Below are 23,340 nucleotides of genomic sequence, written 5' to 3' on the forward strand. Positions count from 1 at the left end.
CATCAGCCGGTGCCAATAACGCACCAAGGCAGATGGGAGATGTGGCGAGGGTTTGGTGGTCGGCTCGACGTCGGTGGGGTAAAGGGTTGCTTTACTGTCTGCAGGGCCGTGTTCGCCGATTTGTGGGCCCGATACTCGCGAATCTGACAATCGAAGGGATCGATCGTGGATCTTGCTCGGTCCTACATCGAAATCCTATCGATTTATAAATTGTAGAGTGACTAAAAAAGAATAATAACAGCCAAGTACATGACTGCTATATAAGAGGCGAATCGCACCAATACTTTTGTCCCCCCCTGTATGTATGTACATAAAATCCAGTAGTTCGATAAGTCGTATTCGCGTGTTCCATAAACACGTGCCCACTGAATGGTACTCGGTGAAAAAGTAATGGAGGTTTATCACGGTAGGGGGATCGATCATTTCGCGCCAATGGCCCGGAAAAAATTCGTAGGTATACTTTTACGGCGTGTCGTGCAGCTGCCTCGGCACGACGATAATGCGGAAACTTCTGCCGGGTAGGAAATAGAGGCTCTCGTTTGAAAGGAAAAAAAAAAGAAATTTCGATCGACGCATCTTCGTCATTCGAGCGGATAATTCAAAGTCAAGTGCACATCGTCGGTCTCTATCTCTTTCTATCTCTCTTTCTCTCTCTGCCGGAGTTAATTTGTCGTGCGTTTGAGCACGATTATCGTGTCGTTGCCACCACCTCGCCTTTGAAACGTCGCTGCACCCAGTTTGTGTACCATCGCATATATACAGTTTTTTCCCTGTATGAAACTTTGTCCACACACCGTCAGCGTATGCAAGAAACGCGGGCATTAACGTGACTAGTTGACCGTAGTAAAAACATGTATGTACAGTAAATCCTCGATGACTGTTCAAAGGGTCCTCGACACCGAATATTAATTATTTCATGAACTAATGGCCATATTCGGCTGGAAGAAATATCAATGGCTTCAGATTTCCAAGCTCTATCACTATGCTAAATTTCAATAAAAAGTCAACGTTATACCTGGGGACCTCTTCTTGTTAGTGCCGAGAAGCTTCGAACACTCATCGAGGATTTACTGGATATACGTTCGAATACAGTTTCCTGACAACGATGCGCCTGTATTTTTTTGTTGCTTGTAAATTTGCGAGAAATTCTTCGCAAGTCGCGAATCTTTCGCATTGTTTCGTTGTCAGGGAGGGGCATTTGCTCCGTGGCGTTCATACCCAGGCCATTGAACGAGTCGAATTGTCCGTTAAGGTCTGTCCCAGACATTCCGCAACCGTTCGATGCCAAGATTTCGTTCATACGGCTTAACGAATCCTTGCCGAAAGGATGACCGATGTTTTCGCGATAGGCATTCGAGAAGTCGCCTCCGAAGGAACGGAAGAAAGGAAACGTAGAAAGTATGCGTGGGGGTGGGGGTTTAGGTCCGAGAGCTAACCTTCCCGGAGCCGAATGGTTCCCCGCTGCGTCGTCTGGCCCGATAATTTTTATTATTCCTCCGCCTTGCGGAGGACGTCATCTTGATGTGTACCCCGACCCTTCCACGAATCACCGGCCGTATTTCCACCTACGGTTCTCCCTCTTAATGCTATTTAATTAGGGGACGACACGAGTAAAATGTACTTTCGTCGAGTATGCCTGAAAGCCGTTTACTCGGAACGGATAATCTTCGGGAGAGGGGGGTGAAAAGCGTCGATTTCACTGACGATTCACGGTCACGAACGATGCTAATTATTCGTGTAAAAACTCGAACGGACTCCCGTCGAGTTATTACATATGCCCCGACGATGGAGCAATTAGACGGCTTCGTGTTTTTATCCTCACGACGAAGGAATGCTAAAACGTTCGGTATACCCGATAGACTACAGGGAACGACGTACTTATATCTTATTAACGCCATCGTTGTTTCATGCCGTGAACGCAACGCGTGACAGACGATGATCACGATGTTCGTTCTTTGGAACGACCCTGACAAAGTCCGACTCGCCGACCAGACAACCGCGAGACGGCTTAAGTCAATGATGAGCAATTCAGCGCCCGCCAAACTTACTAGCGGGCAACCACAGTCGCTGACGAATTTCATCGGAACGAATTCGTCTGTGACCCCCCAAAACTCAGACCGGCTGACTCCGTCAGAAAACTACGCCTACGAGGGCCCGTAGTTTAGACGCCAGCGATGAACAAGTAGACAGCACAAACCTGCCTGCAACAGCGTTCGCAGAGTAGAGAAAGAGAGTGAGCTGAAAAAGATAAAATGGAAAGGAGACACGAAGAATGAAGCGATGGATAAAGAAGAGAGAAACACGATGAGGATAGGGAAAAGAGCAAGGGGAAGGGAAAAGAAAAAAAGGAGAACATTGGCAATGCAGTGATACGCAGCGCGGCAGCAGTGGCGCCGAAAATGCAATGCGGTGCGCCGGAACGACAGTACCGGCGTCGGGCGTGGCGGATAACTGACCTCGACTCGTCTAGCTCGGCCGCCCCTGACGCCTCCACGCCCCCCCCACCCTTTTTCCTTCGTCCCTGTGATGCACCATCGTGCCACTGATCCCCCACTGAAACGACCACGCCGAGAACACCACACACTACCGTGCGCACACCTCCATTCGCAACTTCTTTACTCCAACCCATCGGCGACCCTTGTCCCTCTTTTTAAGCTTTCGTTCTCGTCCCTACGGTCAAATGGTCGCGTTACCCCTCCAACGACGACCTTACTCCCTCTACACCTGCCTTACACCCGGGTCCCCACCCCTTTCATGACCCTTTCTCGCTCTCTTCTCTCCTATCCTCTCCTCTCTGTACGTTCGATTCTTCTTTCCTTTACGCTCATCTACGGTTCTGGCCTCGTCTGTCTGGTCGCGTCTCGTCTCGTCTCTTCGCGGCCTTCCGCGCCCCTGGCACATCGGCAGACAGCAGTCTGACTGTCTGGTTGCCCAGCAACGCGCCGCTGCCCGTCGCCGTCGTCGATGAGAGAGGGTGAATTCAGCGATAGTTACGGGCTGCAACCTGCACGAGCAAATACGTTTTACCGTACCCGTGAACACCATCGTTGTAAGAATCGGAAGGGGGGGGGGGGGGAACGTCGTTCGAGGGGCAGATAGGGTGAAATGCGGGCGCTATTTTAAAAGGAGGTGAATAATTACGCGTTTTATCGATGGGCTACTTTTCGTTTTTGAACGATAATTAACGGGACCCTTGATACCCTTTCGTGTAACGAATTCGATCGAGTTAATTATAGGGGTTGATGTATACCACCGTAAATATACCTTTCAACTCGGGAATATCATGGCACAGTTTGGTCATCTAACTAATGGAAAACGTTTGTTTAACCCCTTGCCATACAATTTCTTTTACGATTTCACTCTGAAGAATTACTTTATCGTTAATATTTTCCCAGATACAAAAGGAATTCTATTCTTATGGCAAGTGTTACATTTATTCTGAACCTTAAATTTTAATACCAGCAAAAGAGTATTTTACGTTGACTCAATGATAACGAATAATATACATGTTTACTAAATTCAGTTTGAGATCGTTATCATCAGCATTATGTATCTATATACTCCGAAATATAAAACAGGATAGATGTTTTGTCAAAGGAACAATTAGCTCGGAAATTAAACGATGGCGTGGAATACTGGAGTCAGTGTGGGTGTCAAAGGTTAAAGTCATATGTAGCCCGGACAATTTTGAGCCGCGTCAGTAGCGCATATAAATCCAGGAGGTTAAATTTAGATGACTTCATTTCCCAGAATACAGACCAGCTTCTCTGTATTCTCCAATATCTGTTCCATAATTCGAACCGTTCACATTTCATACTGAAGGACAGATCGGGATATATCTGTGCCTAGAGAGACGCTTTCTATAAACGATGAAGTATTATTCCTGGGGAAAACGGTGACGAAAAGACAAAGCGGCTTAACGGTTTATGGTTTTGCCAGCCTCGGGGGCTGGCTTAAGATGTCGTCGAATCTATTCTACGAAATTTTACCATTGACCGGAAAAAGAAAAGAAAACGGACACGCTGTGAATGCAAGAAATTCTGAGAACCTTAATTACAAGTAAACGTTGTACAGTTAGAAAGATGTCGGACCCAACGAAGCCGACTGCACCCGATGCTTTCACGTCATTGCATCTTCCTTTTCGCTTAAATCTCGCGTGAGAAATCGTTTTGAAAATTCTTGAAAGATTCATCGATCTTAGAGATTGTAAATCATTGCGATATTGATTAAGAATTCGTCAATAGTCGGCCAATGGGAAATCTTTCTATTGACAGACGATGTACGACAGTGGCAGTGACCGTTGTATATAAAAAATAGTAGAAACAACACGTCACCAATAACATTTCTGCGATGTTACGAAGCGTGTCGCGCGAAATGCTTCCAGTGTATTTCCAGCTTATAAAAAAAAAGGTATCGATTTCTCGGTTCGGAAATTTTATACATCAGTATATAAAAGGTCACAGTGTACTCCAAAATCGCACACAGAAGGAGAATATGTATCAACCGGGTTTCGTTTACTCGGCTACGCGTTACAACATTCCTTTGTTAGAAACCAATTCCTTGGCCAATAAGGTTCGACTACGCGTGAGTCATAACGCAACTGTTCAGTGACTCAGACTCTGGAGATTGTTAGCAATGTCTCGAGAAGACGTGGCATCCGAACCTGAATCATGAGCATACCGCTAGAACTATCGGATACCTGTTCCCCGGTGCTTCACGACACCCAGATATTTACAGTAAAAGAGAATATGAAAATCTTCTATCGAGATTTCCTGTTTCAAATGCATCTGTCAATGTTGAGTAATACAGACGATAATAACAATAATAAATCATTTCGTTATCATTTTTTCAGAGAGAAAGTTTTGACGAAAAGCACCATCTTCCAGCTCGTTGAAATTTAATGTTATTAAAATGTATTGCAATTTATTCGGAATAATATCATGCTCACGGAGCAAGGAAAAACGATTAAAAGTTGGAAATCTGGCACCTGCTATCTTCCCAACGACCCAAATATTTCCGGATTCACCTTGTATCTGAACGTTCCGTACGGTTGAGTCACTTAACGATTTATCGTACAGCTGTTCGTGACGATCTCTTTTTTTCGTAGGTACTGGACTTCCTGTAAGAGGCGCCCTTTATCACACGGAACAATCAATGCCGTCATAAAACGACCGTTAGGCCTTCCCTTCGCAAGTTTCTTACCTGCAAAGTGTTCCTAAAGAGTTACTCGGGTTATTACAGAGAAATAAAATTACTGGAAACGAAAACATTAAGTCGAGTATTCAAGCTTCGACGATATTGGTATTAAATTAAGAATTACGTACACGATCAGCTGCATCGAAGTTGCTTGAATATCGTCAACAGTCGCTGACCGAAATGTCCGTGAATCAGTTCGCTTGCGGAATGCTGTTGTGCTTCGGGTTGCATTCTTTTCTGCCATTGGTTGCTAAGTGCTGCACGTTGTCTCGTGAATACATAGATTGTTTTCAACGTAACCCGTATCTTGTTTCTCGCTCCAACGAATAACGATACCTTATATTCCACATTTTCCATTACACGTGACTAATAACCCATTTATTGTCATTTTATTTGCGATTAAGCATTCCACTCATTTTCTTTTTTTTTTTTTTTTTTTTTTTTTTTTTAAGTAAAAAATATCGTTTTATTTGAAATACGTAAATTTGTAGTTATAAAGCGAAACATTAGCGTAAATACTAAAATTAATGCTAGTCGTCAAAATATTCGTACAGTTTAATTATTCTGAACCTTACATTACAAATGATACTCTTACCGATATTGAACCTTATTCTCAGTAATACCTTATCTGTACATTAAACGCTTTGCAAAAACTTACATGCTCGTATATGTATACTATTTGTACATCAAAGTTCGCCGTCGTGTAAAATGAGTGTCTTAGTTTTCTTTTATTTTGCGTTTCATAGAATGTACATGAGAATTTGTCTTCTCATATCAATATCAGATTCTTCATCATACGCTCACTTTTTTTTTCTAACATGCAGTACATTCTGACAACAGAGCATAAATGAACTTAAATGTTAACAACATTTGCGTTTATTAAGGAATTCGTTTTCGTGTACGTTGTCTGTCTCACAGTGTCGTTGCGACATATTACATCCTCTAAATCTTAAATAGGATTTAAATGTTTGTAAAATTATATTTTCGAGACATATAAAAGGTACACAAATGTGAGCAAACTCTACATTTTATCAGGCAAAATTCATGTAAATCGCTCATCTGGTGTTTAACACACACATATATATGTATATATGTATATACGCAACTGAGTCGTATTATGTTGTATTCATTCTAATTCATGTAATCGTAAAATTTATCGGCTAGACGCTTATTAAAAATTCTTTTCTCAAATCTTTTTTTCGTTCTCTGTGTTATAAGTTGTATATGATAAAAAAAAATGTGATGACTAAAAGTGATACCTTACAAAAGGACAGTTGCAGTCATAAAAGCTTAATCGTAAAATAATGTTACATAACTTAATACGTTTTAATGCGTAACAAATCGAATAGCACGTACGTAATAATTTTCAAAGTGATTTAATAATATTCTGTTGTGAAATTATCCTTGTCAATAAGATGGAAAAGCATAAACATATATACTCATTCTGATTTCCCAATGTTTACTACCTGCACGTTATCTACAAAGTATGCATATTAACTATTCTCAAACAGTTGACTAGATACATACCTAATGTAATAGGTAATCCAGATATCACTTTTCATAGGTATTGTATGTTCAACGAATATATGAAACAAATGCAACAAAGCTGTACAGAAAACTAATACAAATAACTGAATGATATGCAGCGTATAAAGAAATTCTGTTATATGGAGCAAAAAAAAGTGTTCACAATAAAAAAAAATTGTTCTAAATACATTGGTTCCATTGTACAAGTAAAAAATACATTTTACAAGAAGGAAAAAAAAAATATGTTCATTGTTCTTACATACTTTGCAAAGGAATGTGTAGATAGTAAACAAGTACAAAGTATTTAAAACTTTTGTTGATACATTTATACAGCACAGACTCACCATTTTACAACAATCTTGTGTTTTCAATACCTTCAAATGTATTAAGTGAATGAAGGGTTTTGGAAAATTGTCGCTGTTTTTAATTTGGATATTCCTGGCATCTTTGTTTTACGCTGAAGTACATCAACGATATAAACGTGCAAATTTTCGTAAGGCCAGATTCACGGGTTTCGCTGTGTCTTCCCTATATATTAAAACAAACTTGCATAAAGTCAGAGTTTCATACGAAATAACATAAAAAGTAACATTTCACTATGTACCTTGTAACCGTGTTATGAAACTCAAATAACTGTTCAGGTTGAGCTGTAGGAGAACCACCTGCATTTTGCGATGGCAACGTTTTGATGGCTTCTTCTAACCACTTGGACATCAACTAAACAACAAATATTATTTTAATTACAGAAGAATTGCTGTACATCTTTTAATTTAATTAATAATGCATCGTGAATGACTCACTTCTCTATTCGATAAGGATAGTTCAACTAGAACGTCGGCCACGTCAGACAACATGTAAGATGAAAGTGAGAACACGGATGCATGGAGTAGTCTCATGACTAAAGTTTGTCCTTTCTCTCTTAATATACGTTGTACCAATTCTTGTCGTATTGTAAAATCCGTTCGGTTCTTAATGAGAAAGGCAAAAAATCAATATTCCTATGATAATCAAGATTGTAATACGATATTATTTCTTGCATTACCTCGTGATTACGACCGCAATGTAGGAGCTCGTGAAAGAATTTCATCACTGAAACATTTGCATCTCTATGGTCTAGGCTACAGGCCATTAAGGCACAGTCAATTATACTTCCTATTATAGCCGAGTGTAAGAAAGGTATAGGTGCTCTTTGTAGAAACCTGTTGTAAAGAACAATAACATGGAAATATAGTAAAACACCATTTATATGAATATCTGATGAAGTGAACTTTTATTTAAGCTATCTAAACCACCTTTTAAATCTTGAACAATTCGGATACACGAAATTCTATTGTAAATATAATGCACACATACCTGGCGCATAATCTAAAAAGATCATCCACTGTATCTGGATGATTTTTCAATCCATCCTGTTGTTGGAGAAGATTAAAGGTAGGCCCAATAAATGCTTCCACCATTGCTAACAAACCAGGAACACATTCTGAATCGATGGCATATTCGTCTACTAATATTGAACCAAGGTATAAAAAACAGCTGTGTTGATGTGCTGCATATAATTGCACAATCTGGAAATTTACAAGACAGTGAATAACGGTCCGTGAACTGTAATTTTTAAATAATACCCACCTGTTTTACAAGTGGCTCAAGTAGATGGGCGGAATGTTTTCCTACGCAACGGACAGCGAATCTCAAGCAACGACAGCATCTTTCCATCAATTTTGCATCATGCTGATATGTTGTGCATACATTTGACAATACCGGCCACATCTGTTATCGATAAAAGTGGGAACATGAAAAGTATTAAACCCTTATTAATATAACATTTAATTCGTATAACTAATCTCGAAACCTACTTCAGTAACGGCGTTCTGACAAGGATGAGGTTCATTAGGGTCCTCAATTCGAGGGTCAGTATGTCTAAATATAGCAGCTAATCTATCTAGCCATATCACAGGATCAGTTTTTGTTCCTGTTTCGATTGGAATTCTACGTTCCATAATTTCACATAAAGGCCTAGCTTGAAACCAACATAATTCCTTCATTGCTTGGGTAATTTCATCGCGCGGTAAGCTAGACATGATTATTGCTACTCCTATTACAAAATGACAAATATCACACAATGCTCTTCAATAATTTCTTCTTACGAAAATAAGAATCGCGTTATCTTACCCTTAAGTAAACCAATAGCTGCATCATTGCTGATAGCGAAACTGTCAATAGAACGCGCAATTTGCAACAATCCTGGGAAATGCGAAGCCATGTGCACAGGACAAGCTGTACATATACTTAATAATGCAGCACAGGCCGCACTCCCTAAACCTTTCTGACTTAAGCAAGTCAGGAGAAAATTTAAAACGGGTTCTAGAATAATAGTTCAAGTGAAAGATGAGTACAAGGAACATGGTGAAATGTAAATTGGAAAATCGCATAAAATTTTACCTAAAGACTGTGGATGACTATCTATCCATTCACAAAGTTCTCCTAATAAAAGAATACTTGTATGGCGTACAGCTATGTGTGTATTCTCGGGTAAATTTAAGATAGCTTCTACTACTTTTGGAACTACTTCATTTTCTTTTCTGCAAATAAACCGTTTTAAATAAATCTTCATTCAAGGGGAATACACTGCGTATTATGTATAGGAGTATCGACAACACTAACGGTAAAATATTTTTTGCAACAGCTTGCATCACAAACAGTGCTGCTTCAGTCGAATCCCACGTGGATACATGATTAGATTGTCCTTGTGGGCCTGGACCACCCGTTAAGGAAGAAAACATTTGGCGAAAGCAGTGACTACTTCCAACTACGAACACAACATCCTTGATTAACTCCGAGACACGATTTCGAAAATCTGCAAATTCTTCTCCGCCAGCACCCTCCTCTACTAGGCCCAACTGTCGAAGGAAATTCATGCATTTATGTGCGATTTGAAAAGAGATTGATTTACTTCCAAATTTATTACTAACATGGTCTGGTTCCATTTGACAGTGCCTACAGAGGGCTCCAATTAATCTTTCAATATGAGGTCGAAATACGGCATTAAGGTCATCGCTGTTTCTTTGATAAAGAATTTCAGATAAACGATACCACAGATTAAAAGTTATTTGCGCCACCTGATATAAACAAATTTTTTGTAATAATTGGTAGTAGAATATATTATGTAAAAATGTATAAGTACCTCATAATCGTGATGTCCAACGCATACTAAGACGAGATCTAAGATTTTAATTGCATAATGTTGTTTTCCTCCAACGCAACCATTTATAATGGTTTCCAAAAATGTTTCGGCTAATTCCGTAAATATCCGACAATAATTTATCGATCTAAAGAAAATGTTCATATTAGCTACATGTATATTTGAAATGACTTCGAAACATTGTATCTCTGATTAAATAAAGGAAATAAGGTAAGTTTACTTGTCCATGTCTTCATGTGCAACAGACAAATGGTAAGGTTGTTCCAAAGCTATTACACTAGTAAAAAGCCATAACTGCAGCTGTTGTAACTGTATATTTGATTCACTACTATTATCACCATTGCGATTACTATATTCTTCTAAAACCTGTAGAATTACACATATGCAATCTGCAGCTGCTTCATGTAACTGAGATCCAGTCATGTGGTTTCCAAGAATCTGAGGGCCAAGTAATTCGTTATGTTTCCAAATTCACATGATTCACAATTACTCGAAACACTTACTTGAAGAGTATATACAATGACATCACTTGTAGGTACAAGAGGTATAGCATGTACTGCGATCCAACTTGTAAAACATCTAAGAATTGTAACATGAATTTGTACATTTTCTCCGCCATTTTTTAGACACATTTTCTAAAAATTAAGCATGAAGTGGTTTATAACATTATAAATTCATTCTAAGTATTTCAGGTTACTCACCAAAAATTCTGTTACTGTGTCTGCACTTGCACTGAGCTCAAGTAATATGTGATATCTGCGATTGGCTCCTAGTCTATACAGATGAATTTGAATTAGATATTGATTTCATACATTCAAGGTTTTCTACTAGTACATTGTATTGTTAGTTTAAAATTGATTGTACCTAAGAGATCGTGAATTTATTTCTTCTGGTAATACTGTCATAACTTCCAATAATGGCCATAAACTACTAGTAGATCCACCAAATTTATTAATTAAGTCTACAACTGGTTTTTCCCATGAAGACATTTGCAGCGCAAGATCTGCCAGTGCTAAACATAACTGTAATTATAACTATAATTATAAAACAAATAAAACACGTGTGCTAGATTATAAAAAAATTACTATATAGTATAAAAACCTGTGTAACAATAGCAGAATTGGTATTTTCATTAGTTTGTGATATGTGATTCATTAAAGAATCTCTTAAAGAAACATGAGCTTCTGTGGGTAACTCTTGAAAACATAGCTGTATCTTAGTGCGCATTGTTTGTGCAGCAAAATAACAAGACTGAACATCTCGTTTTTGCTGCAACATCTCGTTTGCTATTTTCCATGCGAAAACCTAAAATGATACATAAATGGTTTTTGTTTCTGTCTTTACACCTAAATTGGGTGTGATACAGTTGAAAAATTCTAACACAAGAATAACAGTATATAATGTAAGGTTAGGAATTATAACGAGAAGCTATCATCTGCATTTATTTGATAAATGCTGTTTTATGCAATTGTTTCAATACGTATTTGATAATGATTATGCGATCAAGACAAGTCCGAGACGCAGTGATTTCAAAATACGTAAGATCAGGAAATATGTAACAGAAGTCCCTGAGAAACCGCTAACGAAACTCACCGATTTTTGTAATTCGTCCAACCATTGAGATGTTTTTCCTGGTCCCGAAGGATTCGAATTATTATACAAAGAATACACGGCCTGGTAGACAGTTTCCAGGTCAGGTGGTAACTCCATGCTTCAGAAAATAATCGTTCTCCCTTTTATCTCCATACAGTTGATTCTCACTGACAACAGACAGTCACGTTTATTAGATCCACATCCAGCCTATAAGACCAACTTGTACACCACTAAAAAGTATTCGTTCACGCTGTCAGCGCATATTCTGTTTTATCGACTTAAAGCAAACAATTTGTGTTCCTCGGTGACCGGAAAATAGTTGGCGCTGAATGTTAACGTATCTTAATGATTTATATCTCAAAAAATTGCTTCCAATTTGCTCCTTCCGAATCTGAAATTGCTCCCCCAGCACCGTTAATAGTTAATGAGATACTCGCAAAAGAAAAAGTAACAATTTATAACAAAATAGGTAGTAAATGACCTTTTTACACAAGTATTATGGTACCAAAAAATTGCTCCTGATCTGTTTTATAATAATCAATAGTCAAATATCTCAATAACTTTGCTCGTGAGGATACATCTCACACAAACGGGGTCTCTGGCGCCTCCACCGGGGGTTCTATGACCCCACTCTCTCACCACACGGGCCTCTGGCGCCTCCACTGGGGGCTCTATGACCCCATTCTCCCGTCACACGGGGACGCTGGCGTCTCCACCGGGGGCTATATGACCCCACGTTCTCACCACACGGGGTCTCTGGCGCCTCCGCCGGGGGTTCTGTGACCCCACTCTCTCACCGCACGGGTCACTGGCGCCTCCACCCGGGGGTTCTATGACCCCACGCTCTCACCACACGGGGTCTCTGGCGCCTCCACCGGGGGTTCTGTGACCCCACTCTCTCACCACACGGAGTCTCAAACGTCTCCACCGGGGGTTCTATGACCCCACTATCTGACCACACGGGGTCTCTGGCGCCACCGGAAAATAATTGGCGCCGAATGTTAACGTACCTTAACGATTTATATCTCAAAAAATTGCTCCCGATTTGCTCTTTCCGAATCTGAAACTACTCCCATCGTACCGTTTATATTTAATGAGATATTCGCAAATTAAGCAAAAAATTGTTATCTGCAAAATAGATAGGAAATAGTCTTTTTACAACCAGATCATGGTACCAAAAAATTTCTCCTGATCTGTTTTATAATATTCAATGGTCAGATATCTTAATAACAATGAAATAGTTTTGCATACATATTACGTAGCTATGACGTCATACATGACATTTGTTTGGTTCCCCGACTTTCGCTAGGGGAAGAAGTGGCATAGGAGAAGGACCTCCTACTATGCTCCTACTTCTTAAAATGGGAATTACTAAAATTTATACGAAATTAACATTTATTTAAACCATATTTAATGTAATGCAGTACTTGAATTGTAGTACATGCATTTAACATCGTAGGGCTTAGCAGTAATGTCTATATGTTTCTAGCAGTACAATCTATATTTGTTAATGTATTTATGAATATTATAAAATGAAATACAACAAGACAGCATGATAAAAAATATAAACACATTCCAAGCACATGCAAGCGATTCTACCTCAGAAGATTTAACAAAACATTTTATACGAAACTTACTCTTTAGGTTGCAAAGATTTCAGCATTAATCTGTGTAAAAAAATTTCAATTCGGACAGGATATGTTTTATTATGTATATTTTTATGGCAGGATATGTATATATATGTACTTTTCATTTGAAATTTGCAAGTCGTGAATTTTTAAAGGAATTACACTCTAACAGTACTTTAAACACCCCGCCGTTTGCACGTTATCCACAGAGTACCAGAAGAGAATACGTGTACCTTCTATAGTCGAGAAATTGCGGTCTTGCATACACCACGTTACCATGAGTTTTACATGACTGTGTGAGCGATGCGTCGGAAGTTTATGACGTTTGACAGTTGGACAATAAATCCAAGACATAACATTTGAAAAATACAATGAATGATTATAAAATTCCGATAATCGAGCCAACGATCGATTACACGAAGGTGCAGGCATTAGTCTACAGTTTTTCTTATCGCTTTATATACCATTAACGAACACATCGTTTACACATCTTAGATTTTTTTTTCATCTATCTTAGGTTCCACCGATCAACCAGAAAAGAACTATTGCATTTATTAACCATTTTATTGTGCATACTGTAACGTTTCTCAATAAATTTGCATTATCATGCGAAGAAAGATTATTCGAGTTTGAAAATAAGTTGCAGAGAATAGAAGCTTCTTTAGAAATTTTAGAATCTTGGGTACGTAAAAGTTTGTGAATGGAACTACCATGTTGTTATTTGAAATTCTTATAATTGTTGAGAATACAAGTAATTCTGTGTATTCCTTTTAGTTATCATCTGTTCCTAATCCAGAACAAGATCACCAAGACACACAAGATCCTGTAGAAAATAATGACACTACACAGGAAGAAAATGTACCACGTAAGATATGATGAACCTGATAATATTACACAAGATGAGCCCAAAACTATAGTGACTGAAGAACAACCTATAAATAAAGATCCCCGGTATGAAAAATATTTTAAACTGATACACGTTGGTGTACCACAGGAAGCACTTAAATTAAAGATGGAACAAGAAGGATTGGACTCATCTGTATTGGAGTAAGTTTTAATGAACATGTTTTAAAATATGAATGTTCGAAATTAATGTTTATAACCATATAAAATAATAATACCATTGCCTTAGATATAGATGGTAGTGTAATTGAATTTATTGACAAATGAAATTATTTTGCATACATAGGAACTTATTAAACAATATATCAATATTCTTAGACTGATGTTTAAGTCATTTTTCATCCTGTAGTTGATTCAACATGTTCACACAGTGCTTGTATTTTTACCTTAACAGTGATACCCAACAAGTAGTTTCTAAGCCAAAGTCTATGGATTATGGTGACAATGAAGGAGATTAAATGTTTAGTAGCATTCAGGTATTGAATACAAAAGATATTTTTGCATTATAAAATAATTAAAAATAAAATAAACAACTATACAAATTCCAAAAGATTTATTTCATTTCTTATTAAATACATACAGCAAGTTAATATATATAACTTCACCCTAGAACTGAATCATTTGTCCCTGAAAAACATTAAAAATTGTAATAATTATTATTTTGATTGTCACATTATTTCCATTGGTAAATACTCAATATAAAATGCTTACCTTCCTCTTTTTGTCACCTCCAAGTTCGAAGTGCTTACACCTCTTCAAAGGAATCTGTTTCCTGTATTTGCATTCTGTGCATTCCATTCTTAAGACAATCTTTTTGGTAGTTTTTGCCTATAAAAAGCATGTAGTATTACTTGTAAAAAGTGGTAAATCAACAGATTAATTAAAATTTGATACAATACATACCTTCTTTCTGAAGATGGGTTTGGTCTGACCACCAAAACCTTGTTGTTTACGGTCATAACGTCTTCTACCTTGAGATGCATGCCTTTCTTTGCTTTTTTTATATTGCGTCACTTTATGAGGTTTATGTACTTTACACTTTTTGCAAAAAGTACGCCTTTGCTTCGGAACGTTAACCTGGAAACATAAAAACATATATATTATACAATTACATAAAATTTGTTATCGAATAAATTGAACTAAATTTGTGCATTTTAATTAATTCTATGATGCTTTTATCCACTTTATTTGTAATAAATATATTTCACATTTCAAACTTTAAAAGTAGAATTTCATGTTTTCTGTCACTTATGAAGGTTATGTTCTCACTGATGTAACTATCACTACTGTTCAACAGAATTACAAAATACTGAATTCCTTTTTCAGACAATGATAATTACACTCAAAATTTAATAGTCGTAAATAATATCATTCAAGGATTACAACCATAACTTCAGATAAAATACGCATAGTTTGAATCGAAGATCTACCTACCATCTTGGATGTTTAGAAAGAAAAGGAAATGTATTTCACCGGAAATTGGTATGTATACGTATAACGCGCATGCGCTTGTTGTCATACGTTGTACAGAATTTAGGAATTTAATATTTTTTTTTTCACTTAGTTGTATAAATATTAATATTATACTTATTTCAATACCATTCGTCAAAATTCAATATACGTAAAATTATCAGAAAAGTGACTATAATTTTTTTGATTTCTTAAACAAAATTTCGATTGCATATACGCCATTAACAGCCGGCGTCAAAATCGGTTTAATATATAAGACGTCCAATCAATAATAGTAATTATGTTATAATATTTGTTTTGCTTTTGTTTTTTATTTGTAGTCTACAAGTAATTCTATGTTTTAGATATATAACCTAATTTATGTATACTTAAAATGATAATAAAATTGAACAAACGTATATACATACATATTCCATAAGGAAGAAGTACACGCTACGCAATTATTCCCTTAGCATATTTTCCGTTGTTTAGATTTTATTTGAGAAACTGAGCATTCTAGAAAGTTTTGTAAATTTGAATCCATCGATCGAAAGCTTCGTAGATATTTTATACGCCGTAAAGTTGCTACATAGTTCGATTAGTGTTAAATTTTTTGGTGACAGGTGTGCGTCTGCTTTATTCGAAGTAAACCCTTACTAAACCTTACTCTTTTACCTACAGGATAATTCCCGCCACGATGTCTCGAGTGCATCGCTTCGAAATAAGCTGTTAATGACTTATCATTGATGAGATGACAGTATTTTTCTTTACAAAGTGTTTATCTTGCACGGTATATTAAAGGATTGTTCACGAAGATGGCGTTGAAAAAGAATATAAATGTTACGCAGCGCCGAAGCTTATTTGAATCGAGCGACTTAGCCTCGAACCAGACGTTGAACAGATGCCACGAACTCTCGAACCCCTCGTCCTCCGCAGGATTTAATTTTATTTATACGTCAGGTGGACGGATTACGTAGAAAACATACTTGAGAAATAATAAAACATTACGTGGCGTTATAACGTTCCTAATTAGGTGCAGTGACACGTCTCGAAATGACATTAAGGTTTTAACCAATCAGACATTTATCGAGTTTCAAACCCGCGCCATCTTCATTTTTGAACAAAGCCAGGTTGGATGTGCTAGGAGCGAACCAAGATCGGGTAGTAGTTCGCTTTGCGCTATTCGCGCCACAGTCGTCAGTACACGATACTCTCCACTCCTGACTGGTTCGACTCTGTCTCACCCTCCTTCCCCCTCTCTCTTTCTCTCTCTCTCCCCCCTCTGCCTCTTGGGTTTTCGCCTGACGACGCTGCTCTCTCGGGCATTTCGCCGGAAACCGACGCCGCGCGAGGACACGGAGTTTTGTTACGTATTACACACGCACCGCCTCTATCTTTTTCCACCGTTCTGTAAGCGGACACGCAGGCATCTTGCCCAACACTCACGTATCCACCATGAGTACTAAAGAAAACAACGAGGTCGCCGTCGAGAAGGTGACCGAGAACGACAAGGCTTCCGGGGACGCGAAGTGCGAGATCAAAGGAATCAAAAGGCCGGCCGAGGTGAGTAACTGCATCTTGTTTTTACCTCTTTTTCACCCAATTCTTCGAAATACTACTTCCATTATCAACTCACGCGATTAGTATGTAAGCAAATACCTACACATTAAAGCATATACTAAGTACACGCCGGCTTAAACCATGCTTCCGCGCCACGCTGCTTGATCACGGCATCGTCTACAATTTCACAGAATCATCGCGATTATAATACAAGCTTCAGTTATTCGACTAGTCTTGATCGTCCTTACTATCGCATTTTCCCGCTCTTAAACTTTGTGCCTAGATTTTGGTCGCATTTAGTATTCCAAAGAAACATTACTAAAATTTGGTACGCGATATCATCGTACTCCCGGGAACAGACTGGTGGGCGGGCAGTCGAGTAGTCGTTTCGACCGAGTGACGGCGCGAAAGATAGGATAGAATGCCGGCCGGCATTTTCACTATGTTCCATACTTTCGCAGTGACCTGAAACGCGACTGTTTCCCCCTGGTATTCCTTGAAAACTTTCCGATGTGTGTGTGTGTATGGAATGCATGATGTTTTTCCGATTCGTAGTCGAAAGGGACGCCATCGTATTTCGCGTGGCTGCCACGAGCACGATGGATCGTTCGGTTGATCACCCCTGTTGTTACAATGCCGTCTATAATTACCGATCTGGATTTCATGTTACCAGCTAATATCAGAATCGGCGACGTTTTGCTTGCACCATGCTAATAAAGTGTGCGTAAAATTCGGGCGGGATCTATGGCTACTAGCGCCATGTGCTCGATTCATACGCTCCCGTTATTATGCGTCTTTGAAGCGTTCTTACCGACGTTGTGTATAGAATGAATCCAGTTGCTACTACAATATACAATTGTCAATGAATCGTGTCTACAAGATGGACGCCATTTTTAATATAGAAGATCAGAATTATAGGTAGGAAAAGCGAGCATCCCGCGCATTTTTCCGACCGCCGTCGTTGCCGCCACCACCACCGTCGTGGGTTTCCATTATGGCGCCCGAAACCAAGCCCGCGTTCGTTGTGCTTTCTCACTCTAGTTCGTTTCATCTTCTCTCTCTCTCTCTCTCTCTCTCTCTCTCTCTCTCTCTCTCTGTCTCCCGTTATCCTCTCCCTTCTCGCCCTCGCTCTTCCTCTCTTTCTCTCTTACTCTTTATGTGTCGTAATTGATCGATAATTCGTTATAAGAGGGTTAATCGTGTCTGACGGACGATCGATAGACCAACACATATCTCTTTCAGGTCGCGACGTGTTGCTCTGAAATTGTTTACCGATCTGCGTGCATAAACACCGCGCCGAAGGCTTCCTTCCTCGCTTTCCTTCTCTTTCTGTTTCTCCCCCTCCTCCTCCAGTCCTCGAGTCTACCGGTGTTTGACTCTGTCCCTCTTCATCGAGAACCCCACGCGCGCAGCCAGCGGCAACGCCATGTATTATATACCCATGTCTCTCCTGCCTCCCCATTCTTTCGTAGTGTGCCGCGCGGTGTTACGAACCTTCGAGAAAACATCGACACGATTTTTCATCTTAAATCGGACCACCGTCCCGCGTATTCTGATAGCGGCGACTTATTTTTAGTCGATAATACGCGTTTGCACGACTGCCTCTAACTATGGGAATCGCGAGGTGAAACTCGTTGACGAAAATGTCGGTACCGCCACATCCATGCGTATAGTAGAAAGTTCGTGGTGTGGCGTCGTCGCGCAGTGGCAATAATATGTCACGTGGAAACCACAACGGTATACCTCTTTCTAAACAGATTGAAGCATCCTTATTATTATTATTGCACCTATTGCCATTCATTTGTTCACTGGTCGAGTTATAAGAATACTGTAACTATTCTATTGTCCGTTCCCACGTTGTTGTTGTTGTGTGAGTTTATCGATTTTTACTAGATTTTCATACATCTGACAACGTGAAATTCATTTTCATTGTAACGAGTGATAGATTGTCATTGTACTCTGATTACGTAGTCACGTAGTAAATTAGATGAATATTATCTAGCCTTCGTAGACACTGACGCAAGCGCGTATAGATTGAAACAAATCTGGACGGAAAGGTAACGGCGGGAATTACGAATGACTGTTGTATTTGATACCTCATGTCATCTGTAAAATGTACCATAATAATTATGCGAGTTTCAAGCGTACATTGTGTGACATACATTCACAATGAAAAAATTAAACCAACTTCTATATTTTATAAAAACCGGTAATGCGTTGAGCTGTTACGTATGTAGTAGAACTTCTGAATAACTATTACCTTGATCCATATGGGAGTAATTTAGTAGAACTTAGTAGAAGCAGTGGTGAATGCAATTGTTAGTTACGTACTTATCCTCGGTTCGAATTAATATTACATATTTCTTTTATAATTTAAGAGCTTCTAGAATGTTTTCTGTCGGAAGGTGAATCTATTTCTTGTCGGCAAACAGGAGCTGCCTCCAGTAACTCGAACATAGTTAAATTAACGCGTGTTACTGAAGAATTATATAACGATTGTTCATGGTTGCTCACCCAAAAGGCCGGGAGAATCGAGCGAAAATGAGTCTATACGATAGATTATGAACGTTGGGTTATCTGTAAAGACCTCGTGATTAGTAACAAGTCGATAGGTAATCGGTACTGTGGGATAACGGACAGCATCGTCATTTCGTGACCACTGGGCGTCTATACGTCACTGTCATTTGCTGTTCCTTATAAACTATCCGGTATCGCCATGAACATGTATCAGTGGCAGTTACGAACAAATTCTAGTTTGAAGAAATTGCATTGAGTTTCGGAGGAGCCATCGTCCCATAACGCTTCTGTTCGGCATACAATGGCTTCATGAATGAAAAGCTGTTTTTTCCATTACTTTGGCAATATACACATGCGGTAATTAATGCATACTTCATTTATGTTTCATCATGTTACGTTAAAAATACCATCGGTCTTATTATAACCGATTAATTCCAAATGATATTGATACTTTCTGCTTAGTCTCAAAGTTTATGAAACGAGATATTACGTTTGGTTTGATAAAGACGCTCGATAATACGAGACAGTTACCTTGAAGCAACGCGAACTCGACATGACACTAACATGTATGACGATTAAAGAGTGCTGAAATCTATTTACAGCAACATTTATCCTTTCTAGTTTTCTCTTACAATTACGATTATACATTCTTCTTTTTTTTTTCTTTTTTTTCCTTCGAATAAAACTTATAACGGCTTCGTCTCCATGCGTACGATACCCGGGCACGCTGTTTCGTGCTTCTCTTTTCCCCTCTCTTCCCTTCTTGTGCGCTATACGCAGTACGAACACATCCCTTCTACAAACATGTGTCGTCGTCTGCCAATCCCTACGTTTCTCCCACCATCTAGTCTTAGTCGATTCCTCCCTTTGATTGGACGATGCAGTTCTCTGAGTTTTCTATGCCCTCTTTCCTCGTACCGCCGATACGCGCTGCATGTGTAGTATACCATTACGACACCACCACCCTGATCACGAGAGTAACGCTGTATGAACACGAGTTTAAGGTGTACCGCATTTCGAGAATCGTGTGAAGATGTGTCGCGTACTCTTCAGAAGTGTCGGTTAGTTTCAATTTATCACAGCTGCGACTCGATACCTCCTTCATCACCTTATGGTTCTACACCGACCCGAGTAGATAAGATTGAACGCTTAATGAGCTAAGCCTTCAGTTTAAGAATAAATAAATAATGAAACTCTTAAATTTATGCCTGTTTCACGCTAAATATTGTTCACTGAAGACACGAAACTTTTCTTTTTTTAGCAACAGTTCGATGCTTATTTTAACTGATTACGTTTCACCGGTGATTTTTTTGTATTGCTTACAGATTTTAATAGTACTCTTTCTATACCTGTAATATTCTGTAACCGATATAAATTCTCCCATAGCTGCTTCTGTTTTCCCGTTTCGCCATGTTTTAACGGAAGGTCCCCCTCTACTTTTCCCACCATGTCCTTATGTTTCTTGGCGGGAAGGGAATCCTACTCATCCGTTTTCTCCCCTCCTCTTTATCCTTCGGTCATTGCCGGGGGTTCCCTTATCCGTGAAATTCCTCCATTTCTTTTCACGACCATTAGTTTGAAAATATACACAATCGAATATTGAAACAGAACCGATTAATTCCTTTATTTGTTTGCGTTATTAAAAGTGTAGATACGCGAATATTATTTTCAGAGTTCCGTGCACAGAGTTGTAATTGTAATTTCTTTACGTTACAGGAGAAGAATGACGACACGAAGAAACAAAAGAAGGAGGAGAACGGTGATGGAGAAGTAGAAGAGGAGGAAATTGAAGAGGAGGTTGAAGAAGAAGAGGAACTCGATGGTGATGGCGAAGAAGACGATGAAGATGATGACATGCCAGAAGGCGAAGAAGATTTAGAAGAGGGCGAAGGTTAGTGATCAATTTCCCACTAATCTTGAGAATCTATGTTAATGGTGACGTTATTGTTTCTCATGGTATGTGAATCGATATTCTACGCTTGGGTAAACATTTTTCGCTCGAACCCTTTTCTCTTCTTTTATAGACGAAGAGGAGGATGATGCAGAAGGTGAAGTAGAAGAAGTAGAAGACGAAGAGGAAGACGCATAATGAAAAAAGGGAAGGAAGTATGTAAGTAAGAAGGGAGGGTAGGCACATGGCGTCGTCGTCGATCTTCGGCAATCTTCTCAGCAAACACTTACTCTCATATTGAGTGGTTGGTAGCAATGTTGATACTCATCGTGCCCGAAACCGTATTGCTGGAACCTCCCAACCTACGAAATAAATATTACCACCTCACCGGAGTTGTGGTGGGCTGACACGCATTAGAGGCAGCCGCAATTCTACTGTCTTGGCTCTTCGCAATTCTGGTCTTCTAGCCATCACCAAATGCTGTTAGGTAGTTTGAATGAAAACCATATATTCGTCGTACGGAGCCTACGAATACGTCGATTCCGATTAATATCATTTCAAGTACTTGGTGCGTAGTCACGCATGTTCTGTACAATCGTACTGTTTTCCGAAGGCGAATTTATTGTTTTGTCCAAACCACCTGCTAACTGGTATTTGCCGTCATCTGGCTTTCTTCGCGGGACAGTTTTATAACGGAAACTTATTTAAGATATAAAAAGCTCTATTGTATTTAAATAGTGTAAAATGAACATTTGTGGGTGATGATTTTTTTACATTTGAAATCAAATTTACGTTTGTAGTTCGACGAATGTCTCTCACCTTGTGCGCGTGATTGATTTTCCTTTTCTCGACCTATAAGGTGTATTTGCAATGACTTTGCAGGAGCGCGAGCAGTTCAAAGAAAAGAGAGTAAAACAAACAAAATGGAAACAAGTGATGCATAAAATGAACAAAAATGGAAAACTAAATACATACAAAGTCGCAAGGACATCTCTCGACATTCGATGTACACTAAAAAAAGAAAAAGATTCTAAATAGTCTTACAAAACTCTGCTTTGTGCTCTTGCTTGATCTGAAAACAGGAATTAAGGTTAATGCAAGGCTCGCGCCAGGTAGTATGGATGAGTAATGTGTGACTTTAACATTGCATAATAATTATACATAGCATGTATAAAGTTATGGAGTAAGAAACATTTTATTATTAACGATAACATTATGTAACGTAATGTAATGTGGAAAGGTTGTTACACTTTAAGCTTAGAGCATAGAGTAGGGAGAGAATTCTTTTATTTTACGAGGTTGCAGAATGATTTATTTTATTTCTTCAAGGAAACTATTCCATTTCTTGTCTATATAAGTGATGTATTTGTCAAGGTTAAGACGGGTCACAGAGCGCATTTCAAAAAAAAAAAAAATTAATCGTTGACGACAATGCCAAGTAACCGATGAGCACTCTCCCTATTCGATTGCTCTTATTTGAGCGCAATTCATTTGTATTTTACGTACTGTGGTTTTATTTTGACTTTATTGTCGTGGATTGTTTATGGCAATGATTCGTTGACTGTTGTCGAACGAATGACAGTATTTATTACGAACGTATCCGTAGGTGCACGGTGGTCAGTGTCTTATTAATGACGGTGCCCATAGAATAAATAATAGTGTCACAAAATCATTTTTTTTTTTTGCAATAAATATCTGCGATTCAGTGGTTACCAACGAATGAAAAACTCTGTGTGCTAGAGTCAGCGGATCATTGCAAATAGAATGTCCATGCCACCACTTATTTCGGGAGACTGGTAGACAAGGAAGGGTGAAGAGACATTGCGGTTACGATACCATTGTACCATAGCTGCATAATAAATAAAGGTAACGATAAT

General features: G+C 38.8%; 4 protein-coding genes across 4 annotated transcripts; 2 read left to right on the forward strand and 2 right to left on the reverse strand.

The window, feature by feature from the left end:
- Nucleotides 1-7,142: 7,142 nt before the first annotated feature.
- LOC107187231 (transportin-3) lies at nt 7,143-11,758 on the reverse strand. The gene is made up of 18 exons (XM_015575266.1): nt 11,516-11,758; nt 11,024-11,227; nt 10,787-10,944; nt 10,624-10,696; nt 10,426-10,557; nt 10,143-10,360; nt 9,905-10,049; nt 9,693-9,839; nt 9,385-9,620; nt 9,163-9,302; nt 8,893-9,084; nt 8,577-8,815; nt 8,350-8,490; nt 8,077-8,288; nt 7,766-7,922; nt 7,524-7,691; nt 7,328-7,440; nt 7,143-7,251 (listed from the first exon to the last, which is right to left on the reverse strand). The coding sequence occupies exons 1-18, from the start codon at nt 11,630-11,632 to the stop codon at nt 7,191-7,193; spliced, it is 2,853 nt and encodes a 950-aa protein (XP_015430752.1). The 5' UTR covers nt 11,633-11,758; the 3' UTR covers nt 7,143-7,190.
- Nucleotides 11,759-13,514: 1,756 nt separating this feature from the next.
- On the forward strand, nt 13,515-14,515 carry LOC107187209 (WASH complex subunit CCDC53 homolog). Its single transcript, XM_015575241.1, is given in 5 exon segments — nt 13,515-13,565; nt 13,661-13,825; nt 13,918-14,007; nt 14,009-14,190; nt 14,441-14,515. Coding segments are annotated over 5 exon segments (552 nt in total). The 3' UTR covers nt 14,505-14,515.
- A 69-nt stretch (nt 14,516-14,584) lies between these two features.
- Nucleotides 14,585-15,515, reverse strand: LOC107187210 (60S ribosomal protein L44). Its single transcript, XM_015575242.1, has 4 exons — nt 15,481-15,515; nt 14,950-15,123; nt 14,758-14,874; nt 14,585-14,673 (listed from the first exon to the last, which is right to left on the reverse strand). Exons 1-4 carry the CDS (start codon nt 15,481-15,483, stop codon nt 14,653-14,655), a joined length of 315 nt encoding a protein of 104 aa, XP_015430728.1. The 5' UTR covers nt 15,484-15,515; the 3' UTR covers nt 14,585-14,652.
- A 1,128-nt stretch (nt 15,516-16,643) lies between these two features.
- Nucleotides 16,644-22,264, forward strand: LOC107187186 (acidic leucine-rich nuclear phosphoprotein 32 family member B-like). The gene is made up of 3 exons (XM_015575204.1): nt 16,644-17,058; nt 21,289-21,463; nt 21,597-22,264. The coding sequence occupies exons 1-3, from the start codon at nt 16,951-16,953 to the stop codon at nt 21,659-21,661; spliced, it is 348 nt and encodes a 115-aa protein (XP_015430690.1). The 5' UTR covers nt 16,644-16,950; the 3' UTR covers nt 21,662-22,264.
- Nucleotides 22,265-23,340: the final 1,076 nt, after the last annotated feature.

Source organism: Dufourea novaeangliae, unplaced genomic scaffold, assembly GCF_001272555.1.
Source record: "Dufourea novaeangliae isolate 0120121106 unplaced genomic scaffold, ASM127255v1 scaffold99, whole genome shotgun sequence".
Lineage (NCBI taxonomy): Eukaryota > Metazoa > Arthropoda > Insecta > Hymenoptera > Halictidae > Dufourea > Dufourea novaeangliae.

Excerpts from the sequence above, each read along its gene's own strand:
- LOC107187231 (XM_015575266.1), bottom strand. The coding sequence starts at position 11,632 with ATGGAGTTACCACCTGACCTGGAAACTGTCTACCAGGCCGTGTATTCT. Across the intron at positions 9,621-9,692 it reads GTCAAATGGAACCAGACCAT|TTGGGCCTAGTAGAGGAGGG; the intron begins GTTAGTAATAAA and ends TTCCTTCGACAG. Across the intron at positions 9,303-9,384 it reads GTTGCAAAAAATATTTTACC|AAAAGAAAATGAAGTAGTTC; the intron begins GTTAGTGTTGTC and ends GTTTATTTGCAG.
- LOC107187210 (XM_015575242.1), bottom strand. Across the intron at positions 14,875-14,949 it reads AACCCATCTTCAGAAAGAAG|GCAAAAACTACCAAAAAGAT; the intron begins GTATGTATTGTA and ends TGCTTTTTATAG. Across the intron at positions 14,674-14,757 it reads GAGGTGACAAAAAGAGGAAG|GGACAAATGATTCAGTTCTA; the intron begins GTAAGCATTTTA and ends AATGTTTTTCAG.
- LOC107187186 (XM_015575204.1), top strand. The coding sequence starts at position 16,951 with ATGAGTACTAAAGAAAACAACGAGGTCGCCGTCGAGAAGGTGACCGAG. Across the intron at positions 17,059-21,288 it reads GAATCAAAAGGCCGGCCGAG|GAGAAGAATGACGACACGAA; the intron begins GTGAGTAACTGC and ends TTTACGTTACAG. Across the intron at positions 21,464-21,596 it reads AGATTTAGAAGAGGGCGAAG|ACGAAGAGGAGGATGATGCA; the intron begins GTTAGTGATCAA and ends CTTCTTTTATAG.